The sequence below is a fragment of the Talpa occidentalis genome, unplaced genomic scaffold, assembly GCF_014898055.3.
Source record: "Talpa occidentalis isolate TD23 unplaced genomic scaffold, MPIMG_talOcc4v2.1 talOcc4.10, whole genome shotgun sequence".
In the NCBI taxonomy this organism is placed as follows: domain Eukaryota; kingdom Metazoa; phylum Chordata; class Mammalia; order Eulipotyphla; family Talpidae; genus Talpa; species Talpa occidentalis.
In genome coordinates, this window is record NW_023600993.1 from 29,661,424 (window position 1) to 29,688,203 (window position 26,780).

Sequence of the window (26,780 nt, forward strand, 5' to 3'; positions counted from 1 at the left end):
AATGAGGGGACAAAGGGAGAAGTTTCTTCTCTTGAAGGAAATCAGAGCCCAGTGGAGACAGATATGTACAGACAGTATCCTGGGGAAGGAGGTAAGAGAAGAGTTCCTAAACTGAGTGTGAAACCAGGCTCCTCAAATTCCAAATGGAAGTCCAGCTGCTGGGCCACCCCACAGCTGGCAGCACCCAGGCCAGCGCCCCAACTGGTGCTCCCTCATGATTAGGAAGCCATGAATTGCTCCAATCAGTGCATTCTTAATTCCTCCCACGCTCTGTGGTAATAACACCGGGGTGTCAAGACTCTTCAACAGACAGGATTGTGTTTGCTTCAGCAGAAGCAGCAAAGGAGGAACGTGTAGACTGATGTGGTATTTACCTTATGTGGCCACGCTCTGTGAAGCTATGATAGTTTATATTGTTTTTTGTTTTTTTTTTTTGTTTTTTTTTTTAAGCAAATATCCATATGAGTGTGACTATGTAACTTATTTTGGCTGCCAAGTGGGTAGAGATACTTTCCACCTTAATTTAGGGCTTGACCGTGTGATGTCCTTTGGTTAATGGGATATTAGTGTATATGACACAAGCAGAGACCTGGAATGCATTCACATGGCTGGGTCTGGTGTTTCATGCTTCTGTCACAGACTGAGAAGACCCTGTTCTGACTAGTTCACCAGCTCTGGGCAATGGGGCAGAGCTGGATCCCACCTTGGGACTGGGACCAAGGCTCGCTGAGAGCAGCCTGCACCAGCTGAACCCACAGGAGCTGCAACCACGTGATGGAGAAACAGATGAGAACTGGAACACATTGCAGAGGTCTGGGCTGGCTGTTATTATTACTGTGCTGTGCAATATTGTGGCAATAGCTGATCGTTATGGGTGCTGACACAAGGGAGGGTTCAGAAGAAGTACACAGCTGGGAACTGTGACTCTGTTTGATAACTGAGCTATTTGCAGGCCTGGCAGCGTCACATGAAGCACCACACAGATGGAAGCTAAGTTTTGACAACCAGAGCAGCACCATCAACATTGACCCAGCCCACAGAAACCTGCCAAGACCAGAACAGCTACTTAAAGAGAGAAGCTCTGATGTTGGAACCATTGCTAGCACTATAACACAATTTCAGTTTCAAAAGACCTAAGTGTAATCCTCATCAAGCATATTATTTGCCTCTTCTAAAGATTCTTAATACTCTTTGAGAGAAAGGGAAAACTGAAAATCACCTCAGCCCTCAAAATCTTCATTTTGTCTCTTCTCTCCCACTAACAGGAGGACGGATCGACAAAGGCGCTCCTGAATGGTAGACATGAGCTGCTCTGCTCACACCCCAACTGCTCCCAGTGGGGAGACACCACCTCTCATCTCTTCCCCCTGGAGTCAGGGATACTGCCCCCAGAATCAGTTGAAAGGAGGTGGCTGCATCTTCCAGTGGAGACCAGCAGGGAGACTGGTGATGGAAATGAAGGGATGGCTGCAGCCTGCACCTGGGAAACCCGGACAACTCACCACTGTGCTCCCACAGGTCCATGAGAGAAAGCACTGCCCCACACCCCACGGCGGCCCCTCTCCCACATCTTACTTCCCTGTGAAAGGTCTTGTCTCTCAGAGGATCAACACAGAGAACTAAATGAATGGCAAAATGCACTTTAGAATTTGCTCTCCTGTTTTTGAAACAAAATGGAAGCTAGGGCTTCTGTGAAATAGTCTCATCTCAGATGGCAGAAGAACATTTCCTGAACTGGTTATAAACAAATTCTGCTATCTATTAAAAGGCAAGAAAGCACAAAATTTCAACAGATGTGTTCAATTAAGGAAGTTTTGGAGAAACAAAATTTAATACGGTTCATGACAAGATGTAGATGAAGTGGAATAAATTGCCATGATGGTTCTCATACGTTTTTCTCCCTCAAGTTTTTGGTGAATGTTGAGTACAGAAGAGGTGGGGAGAGTACAATAAGTTGAGAATCAAGCTTCCAATTTGAGTTTTCATGCATGGAAACAAGCTCACACACCCCATATCAGAAATGCAGAGCACGGATCACTCCACATCAGCGGGAAAGAGATGGATGGAGAGGAGAGGCTGCCTGCAAGCCTGATGAGCTTGCACTGCAATTGAGTGCTTCCCTCTCCAGTTTCCATTGAGCCCTGGGTTTCTAATAGATTTTCCTTGTTTGCGATGCAATCAAAGCAGATGTACAAGCCTCTAATAATTAAGATGTTGCCACTATTATTAGAGCTCAAGTCATATAAGAAACATGCAAGCAGCTACTGCCTAGCAGTCAAATGAACAAGAAAGTAAACCGCCAAAGAGCTGGTGTCTTGTTTTCACTTCAGTCCTCCAAATTCCCATTACGCTACCATTGTTCATAAGGACGATAACTCTCTGTCACTGTGGAAGCTTCTCCAAGAGCTCGATGCTAATGACCTTTCTCTTTCCCACCCAAAGCCTCAATCCTAGAGAAGAGATAAGTGATGGCACAATAACACGCCACGAGGACCTGCAGGGGGAGGAGGTGATGGGCTTTTTGGTTTTCGACAATTGACATGAGAAAACAGCAGCTCACTTAGCACTCTGGGCGTCTTTCTATCAGCTTCATATTTTTAAAAGCTTTTAACAGCCTGATATTTATCAACGCCCACGTTAATAAGCTTATTCCTACTTGTGCGACTGGGTTCTTTATTACAACAGCAGCATGGCGCTCAGCAGAGCAGAGCTAGCGCTGGGCAGAGGGCAGGCGGCTCACTTCACTTCAAGAGGCTCATCAGAGCAACGCTAATGCTGGGTGGCAATTCATTTCTCTTACCCTCCTTTTCCTCCCTCATTTTCCCCTTCCTCTTGCTTTCTGCCCCCCCTTCCTCTTGATGTCAGAGGATCCTCTATGTAGGTTTCCTGGAATCTTTGAAATGCTAGCAGGGTGGGAACAAGACAGCTCCTCAAAGACCAGGTGGGCTCCATGCCGAAACCAAACACAAGGATGCTGTGGAAGGTGCACAGAGGGGAAAGCACAAGATGTTAGCTGGGTCTGGTCAAGGAAGGCTATGCAGAAAAAGGGTAAGAACGGGAGGTGAAGTTGGGAGGAACAGCCCTTCGGGTAGAGGCAAGAGCTCAAAGTACTGTCAATTAGGGGAACTGTCAGTGGCCAGAGTAAGGGGAGTGAGAATACGTGGGCAGGAAGGGTGAGAGGCACCCATGGATGGGCAGATGATAGGAGAGACTTTGGAAGCCATGCTCAAGATGCTAGGTGTACCCCAAGAGCAGCGGGGGCCCACAGGCAGATTTCAAGCAGGGGAAGTGTGGTAAGTCCTTACTAACCTTGTCAACAGGTTCTTGGCAACTTCAGCTTTGAGATGAAGTAAACACAAGCAGCTCCTTGAATAACGTCATTTCATTCAGTGTTGGCCAAGCCTGTTTCTTTCTCATCCATGTTATTAACAAAATGATACTGAATGAAATTGTTATTTGAGGACCGGCTGTCAGGTGTTTCCACAAGGCACTCAACAAATGTTTATTGAGTGGGTGATCTGACGTGCCAAGGACACAGCACACACTTGCACTGAGACGATCTCGAGTCCCCTTCTCCATCACCTCACAGCTCACCTCTGGACACAGCCTGACACTCAGGACTTGAGTTTCACCTGCCTCTTGGAAGCTCCCATCACTCCTTGCACATGCCTCACAAGTAACACTGGAATTCCCCTTAGCCTGCCTCCCAGCCTTTTTGGTAGATGCAAGTCCTTGCTTCTCCTCTGCAGAAGGTGAGCTCAGCAATACCGTTCAGGGCCCAGAATGTAGGGTCTGGGAGGGCAAGAGGCAGTAAGGCAGATGTGTGGAGGAAGAAAGAGAGGAGGAGGAGAAAGGAAGAAGGAGTTAGTGGGGAAGGGGGAGGAAGCTAGAGGGAGGGGAGGATGGGTGCAAGGGGCAAAGAGGAATTTCGCCTTGTTTTTTTAGACTTAGTTTTTTTTTTTTTTTTTTAGATTTATTTATTTATTTATACAAGGACCGAGAGACAGGTTAGATGCGTGGGAAGGTGAGAGGATTCACCAGAGACAGAGCGGGGAGCAGAACGGGCAGACTGACAAAGTACACTGCTGAGGGGAGCAGCGGGCGCGGCAGGAGAGGTCTGCTGCACCATGTGGGACCCTTGCCGGCCAGGTGGGGATTGAACTGGCACTACAGAGGCTGTGGACAGCTTCACAGTGCAGCACTCAACCGCCTGCACCACCAGGGGAGGCCCAGTTTAATATTTTTAAGCTTTTGGATTATGTTAATTTTCATTATGAATGACTTCATAATAACTGCAAAATGAGTAAGGATGAAGTAGATTATTTTTGTGCTGCAGAAAAATAAATCCAAAGTAAAATAATTGAAAAGGGGGATAGTAAGCAGAGATACTATATTCTTGAGTTCTCTTTTTCTAAAATTATTCATTTGAAAGAATAATTTCACAAGTCTTTTTAAGTATTCAGCAGGGAACGTGACAAAAGAGTGTGAGTCAGTCATTTGGACTTGAGGGCTCTGTCACATCTAGACTCATTGCTTTTTCTGATGAGCTTCCAACTTTTCTAATGGCTTAAAAATAACCTATAATACAGGAGTCATTACTCAGGATTTATCTTCAAAGAACTCCAATTACAAAATTTAGTCACTGGAATACCCCCTTTCTAGACAGAGGAACAAATATTTAGAAAAAAAAATCACAAGATCTAAACGTAAAGATAGATATTCTTTTCTGCATAGAGCAGGCACTAAATAAAGATGCCACCCATGTGGCTCTGAGCTCAAAGGTGCACTGTCTTGACTTTAAAGTGTATCCGAATGGTACACTCAGTCCAAACTCACACACGCACTGACCAGACTTGCCACGCCTATGTTACTACTTACAAGTCTCTAGCATGCAAGTGGCTCTTCATTTTTTGGAAAAATCATAAAAAATTCCCATATTAAATATTTGCAGCACAGAGTTCATAGTCTTAAGAAACAATGAGCCTGGCAGCCTAGCACACTGCAGCAAGCAGCGCAGACAGCTGTTTTCCCGACTCTCACAAAGCAAGAAGTGGTCACAGCCCTCCTGAATTAGACCCTGAGACTTCAGCTCCAGGTCTTTCTCCTCAACCCTCTGCCTCCTATGTATGGCTCTCTCTTTCTGGCCTCCACACTCCACACTCTTACTCATGTTGTTCCCTGCATCAGAAATGCCCATCCTTTCACATATTTCAGACCCATCTCAGATGTTGCCTTCTCTCGGAAACATGTGTTGGCATCTCCAGAGAAAAGGAACCTCTCTTTCCTCTGGGCTCATCATGGTGCATGGGCCGCACATTACCCTGCACTGGACCATCCAGCCACTCAAGGCTCACGAAAGGCAGGAAAAGCCCAAGGGTGATGCTTTGAATTCCAGCAGCCATCAGTGCCCGTTACCTTCATGAGCAGTCAGTTACTGAAAAGAGAGATGAATCTGCCAATTCAGTAAGCTTAAAAAAGTAAATGCATTGAGAGGAGGCAAAAAGAATTAAGTCTCAAATGTGAAGGGATGAATTTGCACACAGGTGGGGCACTCACTGCAAGAGTACTCAGTTCAGCACCTCTGGGTCCCAGCGAAAAGGTACAGGATAACAATCAGCATGTCTGCGAAATGCAAGTTTGTGCACGTGCTTTACTTACACAATTTTGTTTCTTAAAACAATTCTAGAATATACATATTATTTTCCCTGCTTTACAGTAGAAGGAAGAGCAGAGAGGTTACCTGAGCTCAGAAAAGTCCAAACAGCTAAAACTCCTCTGCCTCCAAGTCTATGTCCCATTCTTTCTGCTGCCCCAAGAACACTATATTCTGAGAGCGTAATCTCACTGAAGACACACAGTAAGGTCCAGGCAAACAAGGGTGAGTGTACACCTGAGAGTCTTTTGAGCCTTGTTAGTTTTGCAGAGGGAAGAGTCAAAAGAAGTGAATAGAAGCCCCTTGTAGCCAGGTCGTGCAGCTTACTTCCCGGAGGGCTTCCACATCCACCCGCTGACTCACTACCGCTTGGCATAATCTACATTAATAAGGTTAGAACAAATGAGTTGGCTTGTCTACCTTCTGCAAAGTTACCTAGAACCAGGTCTCATAGAGACCCAAGGAACCAAAGTGCATGCATAAAGCTGTGATCTGAGGTTCACTGTTACCTAAGTGAGTCTCTAAGACACAGGTCCAAAACAGATGGGCCAGCATGGAATTGTCCCACTCACCACCACATGACATTTCATGGGCAGACGCCTGAGAGGGACCTTTAATAGCGGTAGCAGAAGATGCTGTGCAGTACTGCTGCTTCTAGTAGTAATAAGCAGCAGCTTCTAAATTCCTGCCCCTCGGATAGAACTGAAGTCAAAGGAAAAGCAAAGCCAGGTTATAGATGGGCAAAACTGAAACAGGTATTTTCAACCCCCCGCCTATGGATAAAATATAAGCCTGACACTGATTTCCCCTTGAAATTCTGAGTATACTTAAAAAGCACACAAGTTTCTCCTTGGAGAAGTTTTGCCATGAAATTTAGGATCTCAAGTACTTTGCTCCTACTTTCTATGAAATAACATAATTTTTCTTTATGTAGTTTTTTCCCTCTGTAAAGTGAAGGAAATATCACCATGGCACCACTGTCAAGGCCACACATATCCTTCTGGAAAATAAGATGTAGGTGATTTTGTCCATCTTGCCATTATTAATATGGACATAAATTCTCTGCTAGTTCATGGATATATTTCTGGGCACATGGTATATATTTTATAATTGAATACAACATTCTGATAAATGTAATTTGTGAAAGCCATTCCTTCACAAACACAGACCTTTTCCATATTTAATGCAAACCTACCATTCATCATGTTTAGCATTCTCATATTTAACCTAAGAAGATCATAAAAGTATAAGTTGAAAGAATAGTTTTATAAAATTCTAACCTGTCTGTCTGTGTCCCCTGTTGGTGATCTTTCGTTTCTCATTTTGTTCTTTATGGTGTGTTTTTTTTTTTTTTTTAAGTCATGGGTCCTCTTACAAATAGAAGTTATAGATTCCTTCCTCCAAAAAAATGCAAGAACAGAAACAAAGTTTTATATAACTTAATTTCATTTCATTGGAAGTTTATTTCCTTAAATAAACACAATGCACAAACCATCACTACAGAGAATTATATATCTTCCACCACTGTTTTTATGTGATCATTCTGCATATAAATCAAAAAGTAAACCTGCCTAAGAATAAAGTTCAATAAGAAGTCCTGCCATTGTTTAGCCTGAATAAGAAACTGAAATTAAGGCATGATGCTTCATTGTCAGTTGTGTATGTGTGTGATGAGGGGATGTTTTAATAGTAGCCAGAGCTAGACTTGCATCAAGCAACCCCTCCAAGAACATCTAGGACAGTGTGGTGAATTCACCATTCACTCTTTACTATGTCTTTTCGAAAGTGTCTTTGTGTTTGGCAAAGTCTGCCTCACCGAATCTGCCTCTGTCATCACAGAAAAGAACAAGAAATCTGAATTTCCACTGAAAGTCTTGGCACAAAAGAGCCCTCAAAGGAGTGAGGTGGCTTTGTCCTTTGGAGACTAAGCTGTCAGCCTCATTTTCTAGCACAGGGAGGCTAGCAGATGTCTGCCTCTGCCCTCCTCTTCCGAATGAAAACGCAGTTAAAGCTCGGGGCTTCTCAGGAGCATCGGTAATAGGACTGTAGAACCTTGTAATGAAAGATTTCCATCATTCATATGGCAAAATTTCAAACTAAATGTCCAAGTGAGTCACTTGATAAACTGCTCCCTTTCAGATCCCTCAGAGGGGCCTTCCTTTTCACTCCAAATAGGAGCATTCTGGAAGGAAGAAGATTCTCGCCTCCTAAGAGCTGTTCTCCAGAGAGAGTGCTAACTTCTGGGAACAGAGGAGAACATACACCCTGCCTCACCACTTGACAACACCTTTAGAAGCTGCTGAGGCTAGGCTGTGGCGCTCCTAAGAGACTGCTAGGAAACCAGGCCAGAGCATGTGCAAGCAGAGACTAAGGGGCTTTCCTTCTCTGTAGAAGGATTCAACTCAGGAGCTATTTGGTTAAAACAATTTGCCTCTGATGATAGGCCTCCCCGGTGGCGCAGCAGTTGAGCGCTGTGTTGTGAAGCTGCCCGCAGCCTCTGCAACACCAGTTTGATCACCAGCCGCAGGGCGAGGGTCCCACATGGCGCGCAGACCTCTCCTGCCACGCCCGCTGCTCCCCTCAGCAGTGTACTTCATCAGTCTGCCTGTTCTGCTCTCTGCTCTGGCAAATTCTCTCATCTCTCGTGCTTCTGACTGTACCCAGTGCTTGTATAAATAAATAAATAACTCTTTAAAAAATTAAAAAAAAAAACAAACCAATTTGCCTCTGATGGACAGAAGCCCCTAGTCTGGATTCCTGGAAATCCACCATGAATGTCACCCAGTGCTGACAAGGGTGTGGAGAAAAAGGAAACTTCTTACGTTGTTGGTGGAAATGTAGACTGGGCCAGCCTGAATGGGAAGCAGTGTGGCTGTTTCTCAAAATATTGACATGCATCTGCCATAAGAATCTGCAATTCCACTTCTAGGTATCTCTCTGAAGAATATAAAAACAGTAATTCAAAAGGAAACTTGCACTTCTATGTTTAATGCAGCACTATTTACAATAGCTAGCTTATGGAAACAATCTAAGTGCCCCCAAACAGATGAGTGGATCAAAAAGATGTGGTGTATATACACACAATGGAATACTACTCAGCAATCAAAAAAGATAAACTCATGCCATTTGCAGCAACATGAATGGAGCTAAAAGGGACTATGCTAAGTGAAATAAGCCAGAAAGAGAAAGATGAATACCAGATGGTGTCACAATCTTTAAAGCTGTGGGTGCTGTGGTGGTGCTGTGCCATGGTGTCTACACATGATGGGGGAAACCCTATACTTCCAAAACACTAAAAAGGATGTAAACCAAAAAGCTCAGGAGCCGAGGGTGTTGCTCTGAGACAGTACAATCAAACTGTGTGAGGCTTAGTTCAGTCTACCAAAGCAGCTGTTTACTTGTTTACAACCTGTTTTCCAAATCTGTACTCACTAGAGACACATGTAATCACAGTCTTCTCAGGTAAAGATTTTCTGAATTATGGAAATTCAGAATGGCTTCTTGTCTCCTACTCCTACCTTATGGATCCCCATTGTCCCCGTAAGTGATCTGAGTCATCTTTTCTCCCTCTCCACCACACACGCATCTGCGCAGTGTTGTGTTTGTCTTGTGTTGGTTATTCTTGAAGCTCTCTACCAAGTTGGAAAGCACATAGAAAACTCCTATTTGCAAAGGAACTAATTGTGCTAAGGGTGAGGGTTTGTTACCCAAAGGAAGATGACTAGCAAAGGAATACCTGAAAGACAGAGATACTCAGAGTTACAAAGGCATTCCTAGTGCTCTTCACTCTTCCCAGAATGGTAGCTTTCGCTCTACCCATGTCTAGGGCTCACTCTGGAAACAACATGTAATTCTGGGTTGAATCCCAATCTACCACCCTAAGAATGCCCTTGGGCTTAGCAAAAGCCCCGCAGAACCTAACTTGTGCTTATGTTACAATTTTTGCTTGCACTTTGAAGACACAGTGATGTTTCTGTTCCTGTCACCCTCTCTATAGATACGTTAATAGAGATTTTCAGGGGAGAAAGTCTTCAGGGCAGTATTCATAATCAGTCGGCATGTCCTTATTGTAAGAGAGCTGATTGTCAAGATTACTGTTTGGGAAAAATATTGTAGAAGGTCTCAAATCAAAGTGTATAATCAACCCTCATGTTTCATGCTAATTAGAAGGTATATTCTTATATGCATCACAGGAACTGATCCTCCCAGCACCATCACTCAGAGAAAGCATCTGCCACCTAAAATTTAGAACAATAATTCACAGTCCATAGAACAGTGCATTGCCAAAGATTAGGCTTGCCATAAATTTATAATGATTTCATATAAAAACATTACATTTTAATAGTTTCAAGAAATGACAGGGTAGGGCTGGTATAAATGTTTAACTAGCACTGTCTCATATTTCACACTTTGTTTATTTCATTACTGGATATGCTAAAATGAAACAGCTAGCTAAAAAATGTCATCAAATCCAAAAACCACAAACTCATGAGCAAATATTGTCTGCAAACCAGACTTCTAGCCTAAGGATATTCTACAGCCTCTCTCAGATAACCCCCTGGATATTTCACTGAACTATCAAGTAATTTTTCTTTATTGGTAATTTAAACAAGTTATCATTCTTACCTTGGTAAGATAAAAAATAGGTCATGGCCCTAATAATTAAATGGGTGCCCAAACTTGAAGGCCACCACGGAAGGGTCCTGGCCCTGGGCTTTCTATGCTAAGCTGTTTGTTAGCTCTATTATAATTTTTCATGTTATTCTGTAAAGGAAAGAGAATTCACATTACAAAAATTTGTTCTATTAACATGAGATGGAGATATGACAGTCATTGCAAAGTGGCAGGCACACAGACGAGACCTGAAGCTGCCAGGTCTCGTGCCAGGAACACACCTGAGCTATAATTTTCAGGTGTGTATGATTTAGGTCCTTTCTCTTGATAGTCTCCAAAATCTCAGTGATTCTGACCTGAGACAATCAGAGAGGTCCAAGATGTGGTAGTATTCCATATCAAATCATCAGAAATGACATCCTTACCAGTTATTCTTTGCAGACTAACCAGATTGAAAACTCCATGCCATCCAAGCCAGTGCAAAAAGGCAACAGAGGGACAGTATGTTGTGAGTATGATTCCTTTTCCTCAAATTTTAACTTAGTCATATCTGTAATGCTTGAATTATTAGGGCTACATGTCATATGTTACCTGCATAATCAGAAATTAAAATATTTAATTTTGTTAACTAAAAAAAAAAAAAGTTCCTCTGATCCAGGTGGTCCGCAAGGAAAACAGCATTAGGGCAGAAGGTGAAACCAGCCAGGAGCCTGTGATCAGCTTCAAGCGGCAGAGACAAATGCAGGGTAGGAGACAAGGCAGAAGGAGCAGGAGCTGAAGGAAGGAGTACAAGGTAGGAAGAGGTCTAACAAATCAGAGAGCAGGTTGAAAATACCTCCAAATGAGTTCCTCCAAAATGTTGGGGAAGTGGAACTTTGAGGGATGAAGAGGACCAGGTCCCAGCTTTGGACAAGGCAGGGAGAGAAAGCACAGCAGCACCAAAAACGATGGTGAGTAGCAAACAGGGCTGGATGTGTGAGTTCCCATCAGAATCTAAGCCCTCCCACTTTACAGGTAACCCCTGCAGCCCTGGAGGTGGTGCACGGCATAGCCATGTATATGTGAGTCATTTTGCTTGGAAATTAAAGGAAATGATGATCCTAAATGCTTGGTGTATGTGAGGAAATTTGGGTAAATATATGATACCTCACAGTGAGGTAGGTGTTGTAGCTTATTTGCAAAGAAAAGAATGTTAAAGTAAGTTACATAACTTCTCCAAGATTACCCAGTGTGGGCAAAGGCTTACACCTAGATCTGAAAGTAAAAGCTTGCTCCCTTGGAGGGAGTAGCAGCCCCAGCTGTCAGCTTTCAGGAAACTCTGAGAATGTGTCAGTGTGTTGGGGGCAGATGGCTCCTGAGCACTGGAGCCCTGGGACCGGCAGGCACAGAGCAGCAGCCTTGGGGTAAATAAATAAAATACAATTATTATTTTGATCTCTGCATATGTCTATGTGAGTGTACAATATTCATAAGTACCATTGTCACATTTTGATATAATGGATGTACATTAAATATAACTTTCTGCCATAAAATCTTTGAAGAAAGAGACTGATGCTTTGTGTTGCTTCTAGAAAAGGTGGATACTTTTGTATTTATGTCATAAAATATTAACAAAATAATCAAATAAGCCTACACTTGATGTTTTGCTCTTCATAATATCATACAGGTCAGTGTACATTCAGAAAGGAGCTCTAGAGAGTCAAGCAAAGATTTATGTGTACAAAACATAAAATGATGGACCACTTTTTCTGATGAACAGAGATGCAAATATCCTCAACAAAACCAAATTACTACAATCCAAATTCAGTAATACATTAATAGAGTCAAGTGAGATTTATTTCAGAGATGCAAGGGTGGTTCACCATATGCAAAGCACTTAACATGATATTCCACATCAATCAAAAAAGGACAAAAATCATATGCCCACCTAAATAGACATAGAAAAAGTGTTTGACAAGATTCAAAATCCATTCATGGTAAAACCCTCACAAGGGGTACCTCAACATAATAAAAGCCATGTGTGACAAACCCACAACCAACATTATACTCAATGGTGAAAAACTGAAGGTTTTTCCTCTAAGATCAGGAACCAGACAAGGATGTCCATTCTTCCTGTGTTATTCAACACAGGATTGGTATTGGGTTATAGCCAGAGCAATTAGATAAAAGGAAAAAAAGGCATCAAAATAGTACGGGAAGAAGTAAAATTATCATCTTTTCTATGTGACATAATAATATGCACAGAGAATCCCAAAGATTTTGGCAAAAAAATATACTGGAAATAATAAATGAATACAGAGAAGTGTCTGGTACAAAACTGATGTAGAAAAATCTGTATTTGTTTCCATACACAAATGAGCTAGTAGAAAGAAAAATCGTGAAAACAATCCCATGTACAATCACATCAAAAAAATTAAACACATAGGAATAAATTGTATTCAAGAAAATTAAAAACATGTACACTGAAAAATATAACTTTGTTGAAAGAAACAGAAGACAAAAGAAATGGAAAGATATTCTGTATTCATGAATTAAAAGAAGTTCTTTTAAATGGTCATATTGTCTAATGCAATAGAAAAAGATTCAATGTAATCCCTGATCAAAATCCCAATGCCATTCTTCATAGATCTAGAACCCCCCAAAATCATACAGTCTATTTGCAACTACAGAAGACACACAGATCAATGAACAGAATTGAGAGCCAGAGATAAACTGACACATATAAGGACAAACAATTTATTACAAAGGACCAAAGAGCAAGAAAAGTTTTTTCAATAAATGGTGCTGGGAAAACTGGACAATGACATGCAAAAGAATGAAAGTAGACCATTATCTAATACCATCCACAAAAAATTAATTCAAAATATATTAAAGATTTGGATATAGACTTGAAACCATAAAATACAAAGAAGAAAATACAGGTGATATGTTCCTGGACACTGGCCTTACAGATATCTTTGGGAACTTGCCTATAATGCCAAAGGAAATGAAGACAAAAATAAACAAATGGTACTATATTAAACTAAAAGGCATCTGCACAGCAAAAGAAACTTTCATCAAAATGAAAAGGCATCACACTGAATGGGAAAATGTATTTGTAAATTATACATTCAACAAGAGTTTGTAAAGTACTCACACAACTCAACAGCAAAAATAAACAAAAAATCCACTTGAGAATTGGGCAGAGAATCGAAATAGAGACTCTTTCAAAGACAACATGTAGATGGCCAACAGGCACATGAAAAGATGTTCATCATTTCTTAATATTAGGGAAATGAAAATACTATCTAACACTGGTGAGGATAGCTATCATCAAAAAGACAAGAAACAAGTGTTGAAGAGGATGTGGTGAAAGGGAACCTTCATACACTGCTGGTGAGAATTTAAGTTGCTCCAGCCATTATGGAAAACAGCATGGAGGGTCCTCAAAAAATTAAAAATAGAAAGTGTATACAATCTAGGTATCCCTCTTATAGGTATTTACCCAAAGGATGTTAAAACACTAATTCAAAGAGATATGCATGCCCATGTTCATCACAGCATTATGCACAATATTTAAGAATTGGAAACAACCAAATGCCCATGGAAAGACAGCTGGATAAAAAAGATGGAGATAAAAAAAATGGAGATATACATATACATATATATATATATATATATATATATATATATATATATACAGAGGAGTACTTTTCAGCCCTGCTATATGCAATAACATGGATGGTCCCAGAGGGTGTAATGTTCAGTGAAATAAGCTAGATAAACACCAACACTTTGATTGCACTCATATGTAGATGATAAAGAAACGGAACTAATGAACAAACTTTCAGATTATTTAAAAAAACCAGCAGTAACCCAGAAGTGAAAGGGGAAAGTTGGGGGGTAAATCAGGTAAAAGGGTCAATTGAAGGTGAAGGATGAAAAGTAGATCCTTGTGGTATAAACACCACGTAGTACACACAGATGTTGCTCTATAATGCTTTACACCTGAAACTCATACAATGCTACCATCCAAACTCCTTCAATAAAAGAATTTAAAAATAAAATAGGAAAGAGAAATTTTTTTAAAAAACTTAGTTTTATAACAAAAAATTGTGTTTACAAGAGTCCTGCCTGTAAGCATGCTTTATTGTATCCTAGTTTCCTGATACACCATTAGAAAGACGCCTTGCTAACCAGAATAGCCCATTTCTCAGCTTTATAAGACAGCAGAGGGTCAACTATAATAAGATAGTTGAGACCATCAAATGTATTCCAAGTTATGAAAGCTTATAAGCATAGAGTGTGACTTAAAGAGCAGGAAAAATGCAAATTCTGAGTCCTGCTGACTAGAGTACACATAAAATTCCTAAGTATGACAGCATTAAATTATTTTGAGAAAACATAATTTTTAAGAAAAAGGAATTAGAATTCATGATTGAATTAGAGAATGGCATAGGAATATTCAAAATCAGCAACATGTTAATAAAAATAGGCCATGGATGATTTTTGTCAATTATTCCTGAGGTTTTAAAAAATATTTTGTTATAATTAAATACACATAAAATTTACCATCTTAACTATTGTAATTATATAATTTCTACCCTATTTTGGGGTAAATATATGATACACACTCCATCAAAATATACTAAGTTAAACCATCTGAGTTGAAATCCTGGCTCCAGCCCTTACCCATATAGTCTCCTGTGCCTCTATTTTCTCAACTGAAAATGTGGTACTAACATCTCCCCTCATACTGTACACCTGAAACTTACATAATGTTATATATATTGTGCTCTAATATTACCCACGTCGATGTCTCAGCTCAGTGGCCACCCCAAGGAGAACATTCAATGCATTTTGGTTTTCATGTCATGATTAAGAGGGTCAGCAAAATGATAACTTCAAAGAAAACTGTTTCCATTTCTTAGTGTCATTAATTAACAGCTTGTTACCATCACCAGAGTACCTTGGAAAACACTTAGCAGCAAAGAATAGTCAAGCTTCCCAACAGCATAGCAGCTCAGGAGATCCAGGCCCCAAGAGAACTGAGCCCTGTTCTGGCTGCACTCTCCCTGGAAGGTTTCTGTGCAGTGACAGTCTTTAGCATCATTCTCTGCCCTGACCAGCAGGCTGGCTGTCCTCCAGCCTTTGTAGTGGTAATGGAGGCAGCAAGCCTATGCACTGCCACATAGTGGACTCTCCCAGCCTTGCTGCTCATCTTCAGAATGCCCCGGGGCCACTGATGAGGCAGCTACCTGAGGCTCCAGCTCTCAGCGGCCACACAATTAAGCCTAACAAGGCACAAGATGCTCCTTGGGGGACACACAGAGATGCCCACAATAATTGGCGATAGGACTCAGGATCCCCGGGGTCTAGGGATTATGTGCTGGCAGCAGGGAAGGGCCACGGAAGGGTCAAGACCTTGAGGGAGGCCAGATGGGATCACCTGGCTTCATGCATAAGTCATGAGCAGCTCTGTTGACTGCTCTGAACTCTCCCGAGCAAGACACAGCAAAGCAGGTCCCTGGTTTGGGAAAGCAGACAACAGAGGCCTCCGCTGTGCTAGGAGACTGCTGCTGGCCTAGGACTGCTTCCCCACATCTGACTGTGGCTCTAATAAAGCTGACTTCAGAGCTCTGGATTCTTGCAGAGGCAAGCAAGAAAAACCTGTGCATTATGCAGTGTGCGTTCTAGTTCAGCCTCACTGAAGCCCTTAGCAGAAGGTGTGTATCACTGACAGGAAAGACGTGCATTCTCAAACAGAAATGGCCTTTGCTGCAGAAGCAAGTAGGATGAAAGTGTATAATCTGGTAGGGACATAGGCCTAGGTTCTGAATATTTATGAAGATATTTGCCATTTCCAAAGCATCTGTGTGCATGTGAACATATGTACATATGTCTTTTATGGATGTCTTTCCCTGTGCTATGATAAACTATGTACTTCACAATGATAAACCCTTTGTATAACTATCTCCTGCAATCCTTACATAAGGGCCCTACCAGGGAAATTAGCCCTCAGCTATTGGATGTTAAGTGACTTGTTCAAGGACACATAGCAGGTTGCAACAGAGTGAAGATCTGTCCCTGTCCATATCTCTTATCTTAATCCAGTCACTGGGGACTGTCAAAACTCAATCCCCCCGCCCCACACCAGCCCTGTCTCTTGGCCTCTTTCCATGAACTGATCGACAACCAGCAACATTACTGGCTCTCCTGCCCTCTACAAGACCCAGAGTTGAGCCCTTTGCCCATATGACTGCATTATTAATGCATTAGTAGGTGGATATTATCATTTTAACAGATAAGAAAACTTGTACTTTCTGCCAGCCTGTTTCACAGACTTAATCAATATTCTCTTCCTAATATTTCTCTTCAGGGCTGTTCAAAGTCTCTCCCTTTATGAATTCTTTACTAGATAAATTAGCCTTCAGAGACAGAAACCATAAACAGATATGCCAACTTTGAATGTCATTATCATTTTCAATTATTAAAAAAATTAATTAAGAGATAAAAAAAAAGATTTTCCAAAGAAGATGTTAGCAGGACTTCTAAATAAATGGGCAAATACAAATTGGAGTTCTAGTCCTCTTCTCAGCAAACATAACTGAAAGTAAGTGGAAGTGGCTACAGATAGACTAAATTCTGAAAAGGAAGTCTTTCAGAAGCAGCCACTGTGGATTTTCTGGATCAATCTCTAGAGAAGTGCTTTTCAAAGGAGGTGCACATGGACCATGTCATACAGGTTTCTGACGCAGTAGGCCCAGGGCAGGCCCTGAGATTCTGCTTTCTCAGTGAGCTTCCAAGTAACGAAGCTGTAGCAAGTCTAGGACCAACTTATGAAAGCCCAGGGGCCAGAAGGCCTATCAATTTCATCACTCCATCTCTGAATTGGCACTATCTCAGCATTTTTGCATTTTCACTATACTGCAGATCCTGAATCCAGCAAGTTTTTCTTCTGTTTTGTTTTGGTTTTGGCTGGATAATCTCAAATCTGGCCTGTAAATCTGGTTGTCCTGTTAAGGAATGCCACCAGTGAGTACTTCTTCGCATTACAGTAACACTTGCCTCATTTAAGACAGAAAAGGGAATAAATGAAATTTGATAATATTGTGGCAGTCTGTATGATCTTGAACATTGAACTTCAATGAGACTCGAAGCAAATTCAAAATACCTCAAATAACCTACAGATGTCTTAATTGTTTTATAATACATGTGCAGAAAGTGACATGTATTTTGGTAATTAAGACAACTACCATCTTAAAGTGTACAATTCAGGTGGCTTTTAGTATATTCACAGTTATGTGACCATCACCACAGTTTTAGAACACCTTCATTATACCTGTCCAAAAACCCTGTGCCCGCTAGCAGTCAACTCTCCATTTCCCTCTCTCTAGCCCTGGAAACCACTAATCTTTCTGTTTACACATTTGTCTATTCTGGATATTTCATAAAAATTGAATAATATAGTATGTAGTGTTTTGTGTCTAACTTTTTTTACTTAGTATAATACTTTCAAGGTTCATTTGTATTATAGCACATATCTGCACTTTTCCACTTATAGCAGCATGATACTTCATTGCATGAATAAAAACATTTTACTAATCTATTATCAACTGATGAGCATTTGAATTGCTTGCACTTTTTGTTTACTATGAACTTCACGTACAAATTGTATGCCACTTTTATAATTTAAAAATACTAATTTAGAAAAGTTACAAAAAGTCAGTAAGTCACTCTTCACTAATGCAGACTTGCTTTGCTCCTGCTGCTCTAAATGTAAGTTTAAAACAAGTTTTTACTGTAGTTTTAAAACTTGTCTAATACCTCAAAATATGTGGATAGATTAAAAGAACTGGCAATAAACTGACATGCATTAACTGGTGGTCAAAAATTAATCCTGTTTTCAACACAGTGATGATACATAGTGATGTATATTTACAGTTTCTGATATATTTACTGCCATTATTCAAAAACATAGACCTTCCTTTTAAGAATATCATCTTAAAATGCATTTCATCCTATCACAGGTAACATTCAGAAAACAATACTTGTGCACTGAATTAAAATCTTCCCAGACCATGAAGAGAGAAAATAAATCTATTTTGCCACACACTCAAGGAGTACAACCTTTAGAAAGGGATTATTTCCATTACATTTTCATCAGGCACTGGCAAAGAAAAGTATATCATGTTGTTACGGAGCCTGGAAATGTAATGACTTCCAGGTTGCTAAGCAACACTGCAATGTTAAAGGCCCCAGTATCTGTGATCTCTAGAGACACTCTCAAACTTCATTAAAATCTGCTCATAACCATTACACAAAAGGTCCATTTGGAGTTTATAAATAAGCTTCATTTCTTGACGTAATAATGAAGGAATTAAAAAAAAAATCACATGGCATCAAAACTTCTGTGGTACTAAAAACCAAATGTTTTGGAAACTCAATGAAATCTATAATGTTTCCAAGGGTGCTTCATAAAGGGAAATAAAACACTATCAGTTATAGTAAATAAAATTATTTAGCATGCTAAAAAATATTTTACTGTGTAGAACTTTGAAACAATCTTTAAAGAAAGAATAAATATGTTCCATGGATAAATTGGGAAGGGAGGCAAGGATAATTTGAAATAAGAGTCCTAATCATTATTTGCTTCAAGGAGGGTCAGGATAGTGACATGCTTTCAACTGAAACAGGACAGCAAGATGCTACAGGAAATAATTCTCAGGAATACCTTTAGCAATGATGTTGGAAACGATAATCTCTGAAAGTGGAAAGGTATGACTGGTCTCAATAACTATCCCATGTGTATCACTGGGATGTTGGTCTAGGAACTTTAACTCAGTTCCCTAAGATGCTAAAGAGACTTGATCTTTCTAAAAGTCATCAGATTTTTAATCACATTTTTCTACAGGCAAGGAGAGAACAGAAGGTCATATTCAAAATACTCAAACACAAAAACCACCAGCCAAGACATGAGGGGGAACTAAAGGCCTTCCCAGATAAACAGAAGGTGAAGGAGTTAGTAAACACTAGACCTACCCCACAAGAAATGTTGAAAGGAGCTCTCATCTAAATCAAAAAAGAAGAGAGCACATAAAAAATTGAACAAGGAACTTGATAGAACCAGAAAGCCTAAGATAACAAGAGACAGAGGTGGACATTATATTATGAACTTATCAATATATCAAGATGACATAACATTCAATATATATACACCAAATTAAGGCCCATCAAAATATTTAAAGCAACTTTACCAAACTGAAAAACAGATACTGGTAACAACACAATAGCAGTAGGGGACTTCAACACCTCACTCTCATCAGTGGACAGATCAAGACAGAAAATCAATAAGGACACCTCAACCGTAAGTGAATTAGACCAGATAGGCTTAATAGACATTTATACTGCACACTCCCTAAAAGTGGAGTACATTCTTCTCAAATGCACCTGCTTTCTTAAGGATAGACCCTATGCTGAGTGACAAAGATCATATACAGTATTATAAATCAATGTGACCTCAATAAAATTAACACAAATAAGTTATGAAGAAATTAGTCCTGATATATGTAGCATTTCATTAAGTCATTGCAATTGTGGAAAAATCACACCAAAAGCCTTTGACAAGTGAAGGCCTATCAGATAGCCAGGATGGGCCAATCATCATGTAAAGAGGAGAAAAATGCCTTCAAGTATGAGGCCAGAAAAGACACTTTCAAAGGGAATATTAACTTTACCAGCAATGGAAAGTTAATAAAACCTTAACTAGTTTTGAAAAAAGATCCTGTTTAATGAATATGCTGGGAAGATTAAATATGAAGGACGCTATAATGCAATTTTGATAGTTAAAAATAACACACAGAAAGTCTAGCGTCACTGAGAAAGTCTCATGCGATGGACTGAAAAGGCCCAGCCACATGCCATCTTGGTAGGGTTCAGGGGGAACTGAACTGGTAAGTAAGACCAGCCCTCAGCTGACTCTCCTGGCGATGGATGTAGGAACACAGCATTCTGGTGCTCCTGGACTACATGGCCTCCTGGTGTCTCTGATGCCTCACCCTCTTCAATGTTGTTCTTAGTCATTTCACCCCTCTGCTGCAAACCCTCCAAAGGCTGCATCTCACTCAGACCAGTCTTCACAAAGACCCACAGGCCCTTAATGACCTCATCCCTGTACCACACCCTCCCTATTATCCCACTCACATCTGATATATGTCACCTCCTTGCTCACTTGCTCAATTTAGGACACACTAAATTCCTCATGGTTCTGAACACCTAACAGGAATGCCTCTGGCTTGCATCTTAGCAATTCCTGTCCCTCTGCCTCAGGTGCCCACTCCAAATACCCACCACCAGCGCTCTCCACCTCCTTCAGTTCATTACTGTGGTGTGATCTCAGTGTGGTCTTCTGTATCTAATGTTGCAAATGCCTGCTCGTATTTCCTATCTTTCCTTCCTTCTATATTTATCTTTCTGATGCTTTTATTATCTAATATATAGCATAGTTCAAGAAATGTGGTTATCATCTCACTCTCTTTGGTAAGCAACAGAGCACAGATTTTCATCTGTTTTGTTCACTGCTATATCCCCAGCATTCCGAAAACTGCCTGCCACAAAGCAGGTGCTCGTGACTACTTCATGCCTGGGTGAAGACTTCCTGCATAGTAAAGCAGAAATAGTATATAACATTAAAAGAATGCCTTTATAATGTTGTGAAGACAAAAATCAATTCCTTTTAATAAATCTTAGGTTCACATTTCGAGATCAAATCTCAATCAAACATTATGTCATTATCATTGTGCTGCTTCTCTTAAAAATGTCACTAGCTTCATGTCAACTTCTCATCCCCTCCCTCATTTTCCTTTCAGGTAATTAATCAAAAACAGATCTTACCACAGGAAAAAATAAGAGAGGAGGGAGACAGGCATCGCTTTGCTTTCTTGCTATACCTCAAGGGATATTTCTTTACTTTTCCAAGACAAAGCAGGTCCATTCTGATCCTAAATCTAAATGTCATGCTGGTCTGAAAACAGGAAGAGAATGGCTGCAGGGTTCCTAGTTTCCTCAGCTTGTTAGTTTAAAGCTTTAAAGACTCTATATATGAAGAAATACTGTTACACTGATTCTGTTCTTATGGCTCTTGGATTAAAAGGGAAACTTACCTGAGAATTTGAAAGGAAAACAGTGGTGAGCAAAGCAGGATTTTCTGAAAGCCCTAGGTTAAGGGTCTCCAAGGGATGGATGTTCATAATAATCTTCAATACTAATCACCTTCAGAGAGTGATCCCAAATCTCACCCCTGCCACCTCTACTGCACAAGACAGGCAGGCGGGGCAACAGGAGTGAGCAACAGCAGCTGTTACAATCACGGACCGCTTCTCTGCTTGCAGAGAGCAGTCAATAGTGTGTGCTTGAGCCAATTTTACAGAACGAGTTTGTGGTGGTTTATGTGTAGTTAATACTTTGAGAGTCAGAGTAAGCTAGCTTTAATTAAGAGACAAGTAGCTAATCTACAATCATTATCCTTGGAAAAATCCCATTGATATCAAGTTTAAGGGGTTGGTGAACTTGGGAGCAACTTGAAGGCTTTCCATCACATTTTTAAAGCTAGAACACAAAGTACAATTATAAAACCACCCGACTTCCTAGTAAATTACAATAGATAATTACATTCTTTGCATTTCCCTAGCATTCTCAGGATGTTCCAAATAGAGACTAAATAAGGAAGCGCACCCTAGGGGCAAAACATATCCCAACTCTATTAGCACAAATTAAACATCCTATTTCTTGAATTGTTAGTGAAAACCATGGTTGGAGGACACGACTATCACAAAATTGGAGCTTTGAACAAACAATTTAAGAACATCCAGGGCCTTTTGTGTGATTCACAGGGAGGGATCTGCCACCTTATTCCCTAACATGAGTCTCTAATGACCACGATTTACCAGTCACTGACACGCTCATTGCCAGACCTTGTAGAACTACTGGAGCAAACATCTCTGAAATCATCCAGGCTTGCTCAGCTTTGTGCAAAGGAGGGTATTCCTCCATCAGGGCTTAAAAAGAGACAGCACTACAGTGCAGGTACCCTCTTCTCTTTCCAAGTGCTCCTGGAGGGAGTATGCAATTAATGAATGTCCTTTGAAGTAAGTTCTCAAGGAGCTTGTCTTTCTCCCCTAACTTCTTACAATAAGAAAGTTGTACATATAAGGTCTCCCGAATCCAATTACTGCCAATAGGTAATAAATCTAGGTTGGCCCCTGCTTCTCTATCCAGCCTGCAGTTTCTATGGCCCAGGGAGGTGAGCAGGCTTACAGTCTCCTGACTGTTGCAGAACTCTTCATTCACATTCTTGTACCTCTTGAGTCCCCACTCTCTGTCCATCCGCCTATCTAATGTTATCCACTGCTCAGAAACTTATCAGGAATACTGCGGAGGACACCGAAGCATCAGACTTCAAACTAACTATATGCCTTTTAAAGTTGTTCTCCGTCTGACCTATGCTTCTATTAAGCACCAAAATGAGCTCATAATACACCCTAAAGAGCAAAAAAGGACAATTGCCAATAACAAAGGTATAAATTTTAGAGACATGTCTTACTCAGCTCAGAGGATACTTATTAAATACCTACTATTTGCCAGGTACTATGATAAACCTTTATTTCGCAGTAGGTGATCAGAATTCAACTGACACGGCTGCCACCTTTCTGACCCAAAGACCAGATTTTCCTAATTCCAACAACAGTTTCCAAATCCACATTTGGAACTCTTCAGCCTTTCTGGTCCATTTCTTTTGTTTCCCAGTCCAGGTCCAAGGGTTTGAGGGCCTGTGCTCAGCATGTGTTTCTTCCAGTTCCACTCTGGGTGACAAAGACATCCTTCTATCCTCAACTCAAACACCATGCCCTCGCCAACTGCCTCTCTAGACAGATTGTTCCTGTGGAACTTTGCTGGCTCCTGCGCTATAGCACTGACTGCATTGTGCATTGTAATGAAGCTGGGTGTTTCTCCATTTTTCCAGTTAGAGATTCTTGAGAGCAGGGGTCAGGAAGGTCACATCTTACTCTTTTAGTACCCCCAATCAGTGCCTGCACATAGGAATAACTCCATCGAATATTCATTTTTCCATTAATGAAAGAAAAAACCTCTCAGGTGTCTTCTAGATCAAAATGCAGCCCATTTCAGCTTGATGAGTGCCTGTGCCATCCACATTAATACTGGCCAGGGCAGTAGCATGGTAGCCAGCTACCAGGAAAGAGTGTGAGCTAGAAGCAACCCAACTTGGGCTAATAGGGCTCTACCATTTCCTAACTGGTGATCTTGGGAATGTTACTTAAGGTTTATGAGCTTTAGTTTTTTTAAACTGTAAGATGAGAATAGTCACAGGAGGTGACCTCTAGGGTTGCTATGGAGAGTAAATAAGATAATGCACCAAAGTCCTAACATGGGGCCTTGCACAGTTCTAAACATCTGCGGACCGCCTTCTAAGGATGAGACACCGTAACCTGCTGAAAAGACAATGAACAAGACTACATCACTACGCCAAACAAGGGTAATGTAAAGCTGAGAACAGAAAGTCAGTCAGCAGTTACAAAGCAAGGAGTGCCTTAGAGGTAAGGACAGAGAGCAGTGGGTCAAAGAGTAAGAGGGGTTCTGTACTTTTGGTAATGTGCTGCTACTTCTTTCCAGATGTACTGCGATCAGTACTAAGTAAGCAAAACTGAGCTTCAGAATAGACAAGTTCAAGGCTTCAGTTGAGTTGACTGGGCCCCAGAATCACCAGTTATATGTTTTGCACAACTTGAACTCACCAGTGAGTGACACGGGGGTAATTTAGAGTGCTTTCAGATGATTTTAAAGCAATTGTCACAATGGCTGGCCTGCAAATATGAGCATTTCTGACCAGTTAAATTAGAGACATCAAGATGTTAGTGACTTGCAGGGGTACCATCGACAAGACAGGAAGAAACAGTACACTTTACCCTTTGGACCATCCAGCCTATTTTTCTTGTTAAGCAAACAGATATCACAATTTCAAGCAAGAACAATTTGCATCTTGCTTTTTAAATACTTCACAAAAAATTTCATGGTTCCTTGGAGGAATGTTATTTTCCACATCATAGATGGTAATAAGCACTATGTGAAAATTATGAATTCCAAAACAAACCTGGTCCTGAGAGAGTCTCAAAGAAGAAATGGTGCATCTCAACAAAATTAAACATATATTAGGTCGATATTTCCAAAGTTTTTGTCAGTCTCTACCAAAGTCAATTTTGCCATATCTTTCTATCACTCGTAGTATTATATTATATACTGCCTTCAAACTCAGATTTGAATAAAATCATTTTTTCATCTCTATAATAAAAGCTGACCTTCTGAGAGGCCTACCCACTCTGTTAAAAAGGGAGATACTGAAAGAGTCAAAAGCTGTTTAAGACCCTGTGTATCAAACTGAGACTTTCACCTTAAATCATCAAGAAGATCAAAAGAAATGCAAAAGGAAAGCCCTTTCAGATTATGTGAATTCGTGTCATCTACTGCTGAGCTGGCAAACCCAGAAGTACATCACCTACACTTTGGGAGACTTGCCTAGACCATGTCATCATCCTGTCACTCAGACAATGACTCCACTGGGGGAGTAAGTCTTGTTGAGGGTGAAGGAGACCTGACATGCACTAAGTCATAATAGAGAGTGAGAGGGTAAACTTCATTATCTCCCTTTTAGTTCTGTTACCCATAACCTGCCTTGTCACACACTACAGGTGTCCATGTCTCAAACTGTTGGCTTAAGTTAACTCTCTGATGAATCCACAGGTTCCATTTGCAAAAGGAACCCCCTCAAGATAATCTGATCTAGAATGAACAGATTGACAAGCAGGACTTGACACAGACTAACAGGACCTCCACTCCTTTATTAACTCCAACAATTGCCACCATAAATAGCCTTCAAGCACAGTGAGATTTATGTAAAAAATACTTCCAAATAAACATCAGCTACACACAGTTTTTAAAAATAAATACAGCAAAAAGGAAGAGTTTTATCTTATGGTAGAATACTGGCAGTCAGAAATGTTGGTAGTCAGAAAATATCCATCCTCCAACCATTTCAAAATTTAAAATAACTACACAGTGATTTGATCAAGTAGGGGACAGACAGAATCAAGAGCATAATGGATTGAGAAATTTTCTGAATCTTTCTGAAATTTTCCTGAATCTAATCATCAGAAAACATCAGATAGACCCAGATGGAGGGAGATTCTATAAAATACCCAGCCTATGGTCTTCAAAAATGTTATGAAAGGCAAGAGTGGCTGTGGGAAAATTGCAAATTAAAGGCACATGTCTATTAAAATATGCGATCCTGGACCCCACACCTTCCCTTTTCTCACCCCTCACCGCCCACGTAAAAATATACAAAGGACATTATTGGATCAGTTGACAGAAAATGGATATGGATGGCCTATTAGTGAAAGAATTGCATCAATGATAAATTTCCTGATTTTGATTATGGCAGTTAAGAGAACATCTGTTTTGTTAGGAAACAAACACAATGCATAAAGCGGGGAGCGGGCACAGCATCTCTAATTACTCTCCAATAGTTAGAAAAAAATACGTGTGCATGAAGATAGTGAGGCAGAATATGATAAATGCTAACAATCGGAGCTATGGGGGAAGGGTCATTGGGAATTCTTTTAATGAAACCAAATGGAAGAAAACCAACTACTCTCCGTTCACTGGCTGCCACAGCGTTCCCTACCCCAAACCCAGTTTCTGTGTGGACTCACCATTCTTCTGAGGATCCTCAACAGAAGCTTCTGCTCCTTCGGGTCTTCCTTGGATACCAACAAATCAGCAAAGTTCTCTGCATTTTCAGGAGACAGACTGTCTGGGTTTTCCCCTCCATATAGCTGTACCAGTATAGACAGACACTTGGATGAAACTTCAAAAATCTCTGGATCCTCATTAGGAAGCTGAAAATTAAGAGACAGGGAGATGGTATTGGTATTCTTCAAGAACTACCATAAAATTTGGCTTAAGAGATGGAATACAAAATTGCACTAATTGAATTTTTAGTGATTGTTTTCAAAATGCACACAGGACTCAGAAAAGGCTGACAGCACGAAACCCATTAGTAAAGATAGTAAAGAAAGACCTGGAACAAGCAGAGGGGCCAAACACTTTCTAGTGTCTTTGTCTAGTGAAATGTTCAATAAAAGGGAGATAACACCCCTCTCAATGTGTCCCTTTAAAAGAGACCCATGAAAAAATAGCCTTTCAAAAAATCCAAACTAGAAAATCTTTCTTGACCTAAGGAACTGTCTTCTCCCTCCTTTATGCACAGAGTACAATTCATAAATGATTTAATTTCCATTTCTGTATGGCAAAGCAGGACTCTCAAGGCTAAAACCATTCCCCACTTTAGCAATCATATGAGACTTTATGGTTGTACAGAAACGTCATGCTACCTTATCTTCATTGTTTTATTCATATTTTCTACTTTATTTAGAATTGCCAGACTTAAAAAACACCCAAT

At 40.6% G+C, this 26,780-nt stretch overlaps 1 protein-coding gene across 4 annotated transcripts in view; it reads right to left on the minus strand.

Annotated features, from left to right (window-relative positions):
* The window catches only part of ULK4 (unc-51 like kinase 4), a 378,716-nt gene that overhangs the window by 75,021 nt on the left and 276,915 nt on the right, over positions 1-26,780 (minus strand). For all 4 annotated transcript variants that reach the window (XM_037526793.2, XM_054693291.1, XM_037526797.2 and 1 more), the window contains one exon: positions 26,032-26,217. In XM_037526793.2, coding sequence (XP_037382690.1) covers positions 26,032-26,217 — 186 coding nt within the window. The remainder of the gene's footprint in view (positions 1-26,031; positions 26,218-26,780) is intronic.